Raw genomic sequence first — 12671 nt, forward strand, 5'->3', positions numbered from 1 at the left:
AGGTAACAAGGTTTGTTTACACAGGCTTGGCCCGAATGCTCTTTCTGTCAACAAGGGTGTCCTTCCGTCTCCAGATGCGGGGAGCACGCCTGTTACAGGGGAGATGCCATTCTGGCGTTCAGGGAGACAGAAAGGAGAGTCGGAGAGTGTCCCTCTTGCACTGACCGTTTCTTAAGTTCTTTATGGCATGTTTGGGGGTGACACACCCTGAGCCCTAATGGGACAATTCTGGCTTTGTTCCTTTGTACAGTTACCCTGCCTTTTGTGCCTCATCCATTAGCCAGATCCTTGGAGAAGGATGATATTAGATGTGGGAGAATTGGGGACTGTCACATACTGGCTAGCACATCATTGTGGGCGGACACTCCAGCCAGGGCTGAGGTAATTACTCTGGCCTCCACCTTCTTGTAGGACTTGACTGATTACTGCTACGTCAGAGCCCTGCTTAAGTGGCCCATCGATGTAACCAGGGCTCTTTATTTTCTCTGTGATAATATACCGACCTCTGCCTGCAATAAGCTCCACTTATTGTAGACTTCTCTCTGTGTACATACATTTCTTCTACCTGAGCTGTCCGCTGAACCAGGGGTGGGATGTGTGTTCCAAAACCTGTATATGCCAGTTGTACAGCGTTACATTATTTAATTGCAAGGTATATAAATCTTTGGGATGAATGTGAAAAATCAAGATTGGTTGTTTCTGAATAAGTGGAATGTTTAGAAAACTAAGATAAACATTTGAAAAGCAAGTTGCTTTTCAAAAAAATATGTAGATTGGCATCAGATTACATGGGGATGAGGCAGTTGTAAAAGATTAGGGACAAAAATGATTTTTAAAAATCTAGGATACCTCACATTGTTTCTCAAGAAGCCCCAGCTGGAACCCATGGATGGTGTGTTCGGGTTATGATGACAGGAAATACCAGGAGGCAGAATCATTTCTTGGGAATATAGCCATCAACAGTTCAGTCTAAGCAAGTTAGACCCTCCAGTGACGCAGCCGGCGAATGGGGGAGCTGGGTTTTGAATCTACGCTGTCTGACTTCGGAGCTGAGCGCGTAACCCCTTGGCTTGATTGCTCTTCCTCCTGACCCTCACACTAATTCAGGAGACGGCAAGGAGACTGTGCTAAGACTCCAGACCAGCCACAGTGGGAAGCAGCTGCTATGGGTGTGCTGGAGCTTGCAGGCTCCTTGGGGTCTGCCTGTCACCCTCCAGAGCCTCAATTTTTCCATTTATAAAATGGGGACGGTAGTACCTGCCTCCTAGGATTGCTGCAAAGATCACGTTCCCTGCACCATTTCATAGCTATCCCTCCCAGCCAGTCTGTGAATCCTTCCAAGGCTGGGCCCTCCAGCTTTTATCATCTTTAATCCTTGTTGCATGGTAGATACTTATTAGGGGATTTGTTGTGATTCCCCATCCCACAAAGATAGGTCGCCATTCTTACCCCTGGTCCCTGTGAATCTGACCTCAGTTGGATATGAGGTCTTTGCAGGTGTCATCAGGTTGAGATGAAGCCATTAGGGTGGACCCTAGTCCAGTGCAACTGGTGTCTTTATAAGAAGAGATAAATTTGGACACAGACACACGCAGAGAAGAGGGTGCCTTCACGTATGTCTCAAGTGAAGACACACATGCTGGGAAATTGCCTGGTGAAGATGGAGGAAGAAACTGGAGTGATGTGTCTACCTGCCAGCACCTACCAGAGTGGGCAGGGAACAACCCTTCCCCAGCAAGTTTCAGAGGGAGCAGGGCCCTGCCGACCCCCTTGATTTCAGACTTCTAACCTCCAGAATGGTGAGACAGTAAGTTTTGGTTGTTTTAAGCCAACCAGTGGGGTTCTTGGTTACAGCAGCCTAGGAAACAAATGCAATACTGAATAAATGTGGAATTTGTGTCTTTGTGTGCCCCCACGTTCATACTTGATAGCCTAAGCTCTAGACTTTTTACTTCTTTCTATTTTATTTTTATTTACTTATATATTTATTCAACTTTATTAAAACCAGGTTATTTTAATTTATGTTTTAATAGAGGCTTTATAGAGGTTTTTAAAGGAGGCTTTGCAATGTTGTGTTATTTTCTGCTGTACAATGAAGTGAATCAGCCATACATATACATACACACATAACTGTATCCCCTTCCTCTGAAGCCTCCCTCCCACCGCCGCCATCCCACCCCCCTGGGTCATTACCGAGTATGGGCTGAGTTCCCTGTGCTATACAGCAGCTTCCTGCTAGCAGTCTGTTTCACACATGTTGTGTGAAACTTCTTTCCACTGATTGTCTCCTTTGCAGATCACCTCGTTTCAATCGCCTACTGATTGTGCACTACTTTTTAATAAAAAACCTTTGCTTGTTACGGGAGGACGTTCTTCAACATATCACACAAAAAAGAAAGAAAATTGTTGTCATCAAGTGTTTGTGCCTCCCTCAGCAGTGAGTGACGGACTTACTGTTCTTTTGGCCACAGGCTGGTTCCTGGTGCAGGGAGGAAGCACGAGGCTGTTGCTCCCTTCCCTCTTCTTTGAACTGGCAAGAAACGGAACCAAATCAAAGTGGCTTTAAAAATAAGGAAATGTGTGTATTTGCAGAACTGGAGCCCCAGGTTCAGGAGAGCAGGCTCCCAGTGTTTTAATTTGGCAGCTTTGTGAGCTCGCCTGGAGTTTGGGGCTCCTTCTCGGTTCCGTCCGCAGAACGTGCCTTCTCCTAAGGCAGGAGTCCCCACTGCTGTAAAGATGGTTAACCACAGCAGCTGGGCAGCCTGCTTCCTGTTCTCACCCTGTGGGGTCTCTTGTGTGTGTTGATCTTAAGATCCAGCGATATTTTCCCCAAAGGCCTCCCCAGTAACATCTCAGTCTCTTGTCTTGTCCCTGAACCAGACACTGCCAGAGTGGATGGAGTGAGATCATGTCTCAGTTAATTATCTGAGGATGAATGAATGGACTCTGGACAGAGGACCCCAGTGTCCCATACATTCTCCAAATTAACAACTCCTACTCATCTTTAATAGGCAGAATAATGCACCCCCCAAAAAAGACATCCATGCCTCCACCCCCAGAACCTGTGAATATGTTACTGAACGTGACAACAGGGGCTTTGCATATATCATTCAGTTAGGGATCTTGGAATGGGGAGATTATCTTGGATTATTAAGGTGGGTCCAGTACAGCCCAGCCTGGTGGGCTGCTGTCTGTGGGGTCGCACAGAGTCGGACACGACTGAAGCGACTTAGCAGCAGCAGCAGCAGTACAGCACAAAGCTCTAAGGAGGAAGAAGGAAGATCGGAGTCAGAGAAGATGTGAGGACGGAAGTGGAGGTCCGAGAAGAGTGAAGGCGTTACTGCTGACTTGAAGGTGGAGGGAGGTGCCCCGAGCCAAGGAGTGCAGGCAGCCTGTGGGGGCTGGAAGAGGCAAGGAGAAGGGTTCTCCCCTAGGGCCTCTAGAGGAATCAAGCTCTCACAACACCTTGATTTTAACCTGAAGAAATTGATTTTTGGACTTCTGGCTTCCAGAACTGTAAGATAATAAATGAGTACTGCTTTAAACCGCTAAATGTGTAGTGATTTATTGCAGCAGCGATAGAAAACCAGATAAGCAAACTCCTACTGTATCACACAGGGAACTACATTCACTATCTTGTAAAAAACTATAATTGAAAAAAATCTGAAAAAGAATATATGTATATGCATGTATATACATAGCACCAGAAAATAACACAACATTGTAACTCAACTATACTCCAATTAAAAAAAAAAAAAAGAACAAAGTGAATACACCATTGTTTCTCCAGGCTGACCTTGAATCAGTATAGACCTTTGGTAAGACCTTGTATTGATTTTGAATCTTCTTTTGTATGCACAGAGAAGCTACACAAATATTTATGCATTCAACAAAAGGCAAACCCGTTCCCTCACCCTGCCTCTACCTAGCCAAAAATGCTACCATTTTGCCCCCCAAAACAGTCAGTGTTGGTTCCGTCGTTCAGCCCTAGTGCCGGGTGCAGGGAAAGCAGAAACAAGTGGGATCTTGTCCTCACTCCCAAGCTGCCGAGACCGTCTCAGTCATTTGATTCCATAAATATTCTCACTGTCAGCTCAGAGCTCGTCCAGATGTCTGTTCTGGCTTTGTAACTAAAGCCAGTTTCCTCTGAAGCTTTTCAGACCTGCTGATTTTTTTGTTTTTAAGTTTTAGCAAGGGTCAGGAAGAGCAGAAGACATTGTTAAGCACATCCACAGATAGAGCTATTTTTAGGGGCCCGGAGTGGCAGAGATCCGCAGTCATTCTGACGGTTGGGTCCTGGCGTCCACAGAGGAGGTTAGCTGCCTGTCTCCTGCCCTCATGCCCCTTGGACAGAGAAGCTGCTCTTTGGGACTTTTCTCTGCGGTTCTTCATTTCCTCCTCTCACAGGAAGCCCTGTGCCACGGAGCAGGGGGTCCCCAACCTCTGAGATCTAATGCCTGGTGATCTGAGGTGGAGCTGATGTAATAATACTAGAAATAAAGTGCGCAGTAAGTGTCATGTACTTGACTCATCCCCAAACCACCCCCCCTGCCCGCCCTTGGTCTGTGGAAAAATTGTCTTGCATGAAACCAGTCCCTGGTGCCCAAAAGGGAAGGGGCCCGCTGCTGCAGAGCACAGTGGAGCGGCGCACGCAGTCTGCGTGGAGCTGCTTGTTAGCACACCGCAGCTCAGTTGTTGCCGGGAAGCCTTGGGCTTTCCCGGGGATGATATGTGTCCAGTGGCAATCTGTGAAAATATCTGGGAAGCTACCAGAAATCCAGGACCAGAAGAGTTAGGGAGCCAGGCTTCGAGGTGATCTTTTCCAACCATGGCGTTCTATTTTGAGGAAACTGAGGTGTGGGTAATCAGTGACACAGCTCTCAGTCATGTGTGGAGCAGCTTAGCAAGGACCAGAGCTTAGTCCCCGTGGCATCAACTGTGGGCAGTTCTAGGCTCGGGAACCGAAATAAGAGAGCTGGACCGTGAAGCCCTGATACCCGTAAGAGTGTGTAGATAAGTTAGCTTAGCAGGATGTTCTGGGCTCTTAGCTCTGCTTCCCATCTCCCCTTGTCTGTAATAAGTGCCATGTGCTGAATGGATAAACGCACAGACTCTGGAGGTTTGGCCTGGGTTGGAATCCCCTTTACTAGCAGTGTGGCCTTGGTCAGATTGCGAAAGGTGCTTTCCTTGTCTGTAAGATGGGGCACCAGGTGAGCTGACTTAATGAGTTCAGATGTGCAAAGCAGTCACCTTGGGGCCCAGCACTTCCTCAGCTCTAACAAACGACTTCTTCCTGGGACCTGAAGCATCACTCTCCAGCACTTTGGCTGACTGCTTGCTTTTTCCATCATGTGACTGCCTCCTAGGGTTTTATTCAGCCCGCTCTCTAGAACAAGGTGTTGTTTCTTATTTTTACTATGATAAACAATATTTCCATGACTATCCTCATAGGTAAGGATTTGCTCTCAGCCTTAATTGTTTCCTCGGGTAAAATTTTTCAGAGTAGAATTGCTGGGTCAAAATGGGAGCTTGTTTTTGTAAGACACGTCTTGTTAAATGCTGCCAGATTGTCCTCCAGAAAAGCACTAGTTTACACTCTTACCAGCTGTGAGTGAGTGCGCCAGTTTCCTTGCATCGCCAGGTTATTAACTTTTAATCAAATGAAGGCCCTGGAAAAATAGGAGAGATTTCTCCCGGGATCAAGTGTTCCTAGTCCATGCTCATAAGAATCTGAAGGGAGCCCAGAAGGCAAGTGGCGCGTGTGAAAACGGCGCCCTCTACTGGTTCTCCCTGGTGGAGCAGTGCGGGCGGCAGTAGACGGTCAGGTTGCCACCGGCACTAACTCAGATGCCAGGAATTTCACCCTTCTGGCCATTTAGAAAGTCAGCCTCAGATGACCTTTAACTCTCACTCAGGTTCTTTTACAGAAGTACTTAATCAGCTAGGGGAGAATTTGCTCCGAGGGAGCCCTCGGTACTGTCTGGAGACATTTTTAGATGTCACAAACTGAGGGCGCTGCTACAGGCTTTTGGTCGGTTGAGGCCAGGGATGCTGTGAACCATCCTTTAACAAAGAATGGACCTGCACCTAAGTATCAATAGTGTTAAGACTGAGAAATCCTGTTTTAGAAGAATGGCTGCAGAGGCTTCTCTTTAGACTAAAATAAAATATAGAAATATCACATGTTTATCACCATTACTACTGTGTTTTAGTTCTGGAAACCTGATAGTTTTGCAGAATAAAATGGAAACTAGGTGAAAGTGAAGCAGCACACTGGCGTTTCTAGGAGAGAAGGCAGAGCAGGAAATACAGCCCATAATAAATAATGTCATGAGTACTAATGGGGGAGGGGATTGTTTTCCTATTAAATTGACTTGGTTAAACCTGCAATAAGTTCCTGCGGCTTTCCCTTGAAGATCTTGTCTATTTTTTTTTTTTAAGATAGTGCTTTGTGGGACGCTTTTCTTTCTGATTTCATGAGCCCCAGTGTTTTCATAACATTTATAATTGTGCTTTCCAGTGCTTGGTGCAGAATTGCCATCTGTAGTTACTGTTTGCCTCCCCCTCCTCCATGCCCAAGTAAATGCTGATATAAACGTTGTTTCTAAGAGGAGGAAGGAAGGGAACTTCAAAAATAATCTTAGGGAAGGGTGTGCCTGAAGGAAAAGTACGACAAGAATTTTGGGAAAAACCAAGCCATATTTCAGTGTACTTTGACATTGGCTGAGTTTGAGGACTTTTCATGCTGGTGTTACCCAAAGCCATCAAAAAAAAAAAAAATTCCCTATTGTTTCATTTTGCTTTAGCCCTGCTCTTCTCTACCTTACTTGTATTCTAGAATATGTGACTTTATACAGTAGCTTCACTGGCTGTTCTGAATAATGCTAGAAGGATGATTTTGCCAAAAGTGGAAAACAAAACGGAACTACAGCTTTTCCCTAAATATCAGATACTATTTTAATCATCTTCCTTGAGAAGTATTTTTGACCCAATGGGTTGTAAAATCAACTTCTGTGTCACAGTCAATATAATTGAAAACAATAGAAAATATTAGAGGATGCTATTATATATAGTAAAGGTAGCTCTTATTTTGGTGATTATTTCAAGATGTGTAGCCATATCCTGGTGGTTCAGACAACAAAGAATCAGCCTGTGATGCAGGAGACCCGGGTTCAGTCCCTGGGTCAGGAAGGTCCAGTATTCTTGCCTGGAAAATCCCATGGACAGAGGAGCCTGACAGGTGACAGTCCATAGGGTAGCAAAGAGTCGGACATGACTGAGCGACTAAGTGCGCGTACACACACACACACACACACACACACACACACTTATGTGTGTGTGTGTGCACAAGCCTGGTGAGAAGTCTGAAAGACAGTGGCTTGGGTTATGGCGCAGTGAAATCTGGCTGGGTTTTCCGTTTGTTCATTCTTTTCAGGGTCTTCGTGGTTCTGACTCACCTCCCGTCCCTCACGTCTGCTTCTGTTGCTTTCCCAGGTGGCACCAGGGAGATCGGATCCGCCCTGACCAGGATGTGCATGAGGCATCGCAGCATCGAAGCCAAGCTGAGGCAGTTCTCCAGGTGAGGACCGTTGTTTCTCCCAGATCTCAGACGGCCCTGATGACTTCAGATTATAAAGCGCTGATGAGGAGCATCACTCACCTTGAGCAGCGCGGATTTCCCAGTGACGTGAAATCCCCACAGCCCGTCTCTCATCACTGCCTGTCACGGTGCTCACTCACCGAAAAAGCTTCCTCGTTTGCTTGTTTATTCTTGGCTTCTCTGGGCCTCTGCTGCTGCGCGTGGTCTCTCTCCAGTTGCAGCAGCGGGGGCTGGTCTGCGCGTGTGGAGCGGGTTTCCCGTTGCTCTGGCTTCCCTTGTTGCAGGGCACAGGCTCTAGGCACACAGGCGTTAGTAGTGGTGGGGTGCAGGCTTTGTTGCCCTGTAGCACGTGGGATCTTCCCAGACCAAAAATTAAACCTGTGTCCCCTGCATCGGCAGACAGATTCTTAACCACTGGATCACCAGGAAAGTCTCCAAGGAAGTATTTCACTGGGCATCTGCTGTGTGCCGTTTCCTTTTCCTGCCTGGAGAATCCCATGGACAGAGGAGCCTGGTGGGCTACAGTCCATGGGGTCGCATAGAGTCAGACATGACTGAGCGACCAACACTGCTGTGTGCCAGGCACTGGTCGGGGCCCTGGGAATACAGTGGAGAACCGGATGGCCTGGGTCCCCGCCTTGCAGAGCCCATACCCCCCACCTTGGGATCTCTATGTGTCTCCTCACTCTCCATCAGTGTGGGGAGCTAGGCATCCCACTGAGACCTCCGGGCCCCACCCCTACAGGAACTTCCTAGGAGGAGAAGCTGCCGTGCTGGACAGTGGGGTGTGCACTGCCCTCCTGTTACCCGGGCCCTGAGCACATCCTCCAGACCCACCTAGGAGGGCATTGGCGGCTCGCAGAACCTTCTACACTGCCAGCCTCTTGTCTGTTTCACGTGCGTCCACAATGGGTAGAAGTGACAGTGGCTGGCATGGGGATTTGGAGTCACCGGTGTTCCAGTGAGAGTGGGATGTCCTTCCAAACAGATCAGCATAATTATCAGTTGTCCTCAGTCTGCTTTGTGAATTGCGAGTTGCGTGAGAGGCTGCCAAGGTGGAAGCCCTCTGACCCTCTTGCAGGGCCATCTCAGGTTGCCAAATGTAGCAGCAAACGCGCCTCATCTTGAAGTCAGCCGGGCCTGGGTTTGAATCCCCGGCTGGCCGCAAGTGTCCTGCAGTATGGGGCTGGGGTCTCAGCCTCTAGCAGATGGGTGTACGAATCCCTGAAGGGCTCTTGTGCAGATGTACAGTGTCCACACAGCGGAAAGCACTCACTGGAGCTGGTGACGAAATCGAACTTCCTCCTCCCTTCCTCGCCCCTGGGGAGTGCGCCCCGTGATGGCACCCCGCCCCCCGCACCTCCTCCCGCACCCATCATCTTGTTTACCCTCGGGCCAGTCTTGTGACCCTCATTCCATCGTAGTGATGAAGAGATGCCAGTTCCATCAGCAGCCGTGCATCAAGCACCTACTATGTGCCGGGCATGGTCGTAGGTGTACAGAGCATAGCCCTGACTAGGACCACATTCTGCACTCACAGGGCTTACGCTGCAGACACTACAGAATTTTCTACCTGTCGGACTGTCAGTAACGAATGATAGGAGGAGAAACACTTGGGGTCAGGTGGATGGTGGTTGCTGGATACCGGCTGGTCAGGGAGCATCTCTGTTCAGAAGAAAAATCTGAATGGAGACCTGGAGGGAGTGAGGCTGGAGGAGGACGTACGAGGGTGGGAGCTGCCAGGAGACCCTGGTAAGAAAGCGGGGAGGTTGTACCTAGAATTTGGAGATCTTCAGCAGGCTCAGGATCAAAAAGCAGTCTGAGAACTGCCTTTGTTGTAGTTCTCACCAACATCATTCAAACAGCTTATGGGTATTTTCTAATTTTTCGACAACATCTCTCTTGACGTAGGCGTGGGTTGATTTTCCTTCCCTTGTACAGAAAGCCCTGTGTCCCCTGGCTCATGGTTTCTCTCCGTGGGGTGTTGTCTTTGCACTTGTCTGACTGCAGTCTGTCTGGGAACCTGCACACAGTAAGAAGGGGTGTGCCTGGAGACCCGCATCCCTCTGACCCTCTCTAGGCTGTCCGCAGTCCGCAGTCATGACTCATTTTCCTGAATGCACAGCAGAGTCATGTGGGTCTTTTTTTTTTTTAAAGTGATTCTGGGGCCCCACCCCAAGTTTCTATCAAGTATTAGGTGAGGCCTAGGTGTCTTCTTTTTTAAAGCTCTCCAGCCAGTTCCCTTATGCAGCAAGGGGCATGACCCCAATACAAGTGTTGGAATTTTTTAAAAAGGCGATGAGAAGAGGTCACACCAACCAGTCACGTGTACAGCTTCTTAACAGTCATTGAAAAGCATTTTGAGGACACAGTCATTGTGAAATTGGGGGGTTCGGAGGTGAACTTGGGCTTAGGGCGCTGCCTTGTCCTGCTTCAGGTAATTATGATTCCGGTGTGTTTTGACAACCGAGTGTAAACCGTGACCACAGATTATATCTGTGTAATTTCTCCTTCTCTTTGTCCTTTTGTGCAAGTGCTTTAATCGATTGTCTGATAAACCCGCTTCAAGAGCAGATGGAAGAATGGAAGAAAGTGGCCAACCAGCTGGATAAAGACCACGCGAAAGGTAGGGGGCAAGGTGGCTGACGCACGTCAGTCTCAGGTGGCGGGTCACGGCTGCTGCCTGTGCCTCTGCTGGGGTCGCTGATGTCATCCGGAGGACCCGCTCCTCCCCCGCTGCTCCTGTAGGCGTCTCAGTGTTGGAGGATGAGGGATGGGATGTGATCCCAGCGCAGGAGTCAGTGCTGGGTTTGGGGCATGTAGCGTCACTCAGGGGATGCCATCATTGTCCCATGGCCTCAGATGCGACCAGCTAAATTCAAAGTGATTGTAACCTCAGGCTTAAATGCTAGAGACTCACACTTCAGGCATTTCAGCACATTTTGGAAACCAGACTTTTAATGATGTAAGTTAGCCTTCAGTCTCCTGCCCAGAACTGGCCATTCTCTTTGTATATACCTTTAACCAGTGGGTCTCAGAACCTCACATGCTGGCTCTAGGGAGTGAGTGGTCCAGACGGACATCACCCCTGTCGGTCTTCCTGGAACCAAAGGGTAGGGGTGCTGGCGGTGTGGAAGAGTCAGGAGACCCTGCTCCCAGCATCATACAACCTGCAGTGAATGTGGTGGGGAGAAAGCGTGTGGGCCGGCAGTGATGCCAAGGGCATATAAAGAAGAGCCCTGATAGGCTCAGGGCGGGCGGGAGGGAAAGGACAGGGGTGGCTCTGTGGGAACTGGTCAAACTGGTGATTAATTGACTATGAGGGGAGCAGAGGAGAGAAGTGTCAGAGCCAACTGTCATTTCAGATGTTTGTGCCTGGGTGACGGAGATGCCGGCAACAGAAATGGGAAAGTTCGGGGTGGGCATGAGCTGAGGGGGGAAGAGGAAACTGTTGGCGGGGCTGTGGGCCGTGTGGGCTGCCCCTGCCATGGGTCCGCAGCCTCCAGCCTCGGTGTTAATGTGAACGTGAGGCAGCCAGGCCTTTCCCACTTTTCTGCCATGTGTTCTAGTCTCTCCTGTAGTCTGAGATGCTCATTTTTGAATTGTAGCATCTGGCCAGCATCTAACCATGTGGGTTCTTCTTGGAGTGAAGCCCTGTGGATTTGGGCCTTGGGAAAGTAGATAATTACTGGAAATATTTCCTGTTACTTATACTGAGAAATTGTGAATTTTAACATTTTTATTGAAGTCTTCCCAAGTGCCATCTTTTCTCAGAGCTGGTATGAATGGATGCTGGAGGAAAAGACCCCGGTGCATTTTGTCGGTTTTCATGTTCATGACCCCTTTGCTGTAAAATGGCATCAGAAGGTTTTTTTACCATTTTATATTCCAATAAAGCTATTTATTGCACATCAGAGTTTGTGCTTTCAGTGATAAAAGCAATGGCTGTTGCTAAAATGTTTTCTGTTGCGCTAAATGGTAAGATTGTTCAATATTCTTCTCTCTCTCAGAATATAAAAAAGCTCGCCAAGAGATAAAAAAGAAGTCCTCAGATACACTGAAACTGCAGAAGAAAGCCAAAAAAGGTAACTACAAATTCTGCCATTAATATGTTGCTTTGGGAAAATGAACACGTGCTTGATTTTTCTTTGAAATAGAAAGTATTCAATCAGACTTCCTTACATATAATGGTCCTGTGAACAGATAGGGGCTAATAGAATCTATCAGAACCAAAGTCCCCAAGTGCAAAGTATCTGTTAATTTGAGATACAAAGTGGTACTTGACTTGTTCCCTCCCCTAACCTGATCTCCAAAATTTGACAGTTTCCATGTCTATTGTGCGTTGTGATGAGACCTATAAATTTCTTGGAAGCCTTGGGATAGTACATAAAAGCCTCTATGCAAATGTTCTATAGCAATTATTACATAAATTATGTAATTTTCTCCTCCATCCTTCATAGCCTATAATCTCCAAAACCCTTTATTAAGTCTTGTGAAAATGTTAGAAAAGCCTGCTGTGGGAGCTGGGAATCTTGCCTGCATAGGGAGATTTTTCATGGGTGTTCTTGACGGTGGGATCCAGATAAGGAAAGGGAGACTGCTGGTGTAAGACCCCTCCGCCTAGCCGATCATTGTTTACAGACCAGTTAATTACCAGATCCGCTACCTAGCTTTGCTCTTCCGGCTTGCATTGGGAGTTTGAAGAGAAAAAAATCTAGCTACATCCACTTTGCAAGCATTTTATTAAAGACCTAACAAGATATAGGGACTCTTTTCTTGAACTTGAGAATGTAATATTCCCTCTAGACTCTTCTTTTCAATACCCGGTTCTGAATTTGCTGATGAACTGGTTCCCCCTCCCGTCAGGATGGTCCGTGGGTGGGTAGTCTTCAGCGTGTGTTTGAGACAACGTTTTTAGGTAGACATCTCCAAAACCAAAGTTCCCCTTTCCTAAGCAAGTGGTTCTCACTTGGAATTAAACATCTGGAGAGATGGGACACGTTGGTAGAAGGGGAGTGAGGATAGGACAGACTTTTCAAGCTAAATGTCGTCTCTCCCCCCACCCCCCGCC

At 47.7% G+C, this 12671-nt stretch overlaps 1 protein-coding gene across 9 annotated transcripts in view; it reads left to right on the forward strand.

Moving 5' to 3' along the window:
• Nucleotides 1-12671, forward strand: part of MTSS1 (MTSS I-BAR domain containing 1) — a 162134-nt gene that overhangs the window by 117838 nt on the left and 31625 nt on the right. For all 9 annotated transcript variants that reach the window (XM_042254143.1, XM_027972910.2, XM_004011648.5 and 6 more), the window contains exons 4-6: nt 7495-7579; nt 10135-10226; nt 11611-11685. In XM_042254143.1, the coding sequence (XP_042110077.1) occupies nt 7495-7579; nt 10135-10226; nt 11611-11685 (252 nt within the window). The remainder of the gene's footprint in view (nt 1-7494; nt 7580-10134; nt 10227-11610; nt 11686-12671) is intronic.

The sequence above is a fragment of the Ovis aries genome, chromosome 9, assembly GCF_016772045.2.
Source record: "Ovis aries strain OAR_USU_Benz2616 breed Rambouillet chromosome 9, ARS-UI_Ramb_v3.0, whole genome shotgun sequence".
Classification (NCBI taxonomy): domain Eukaryota; kingdom Metazoa; phylum Chordata; class Mammalia; order Artiodactyla; family Bovidae; genus Ovis; species Ovis aries.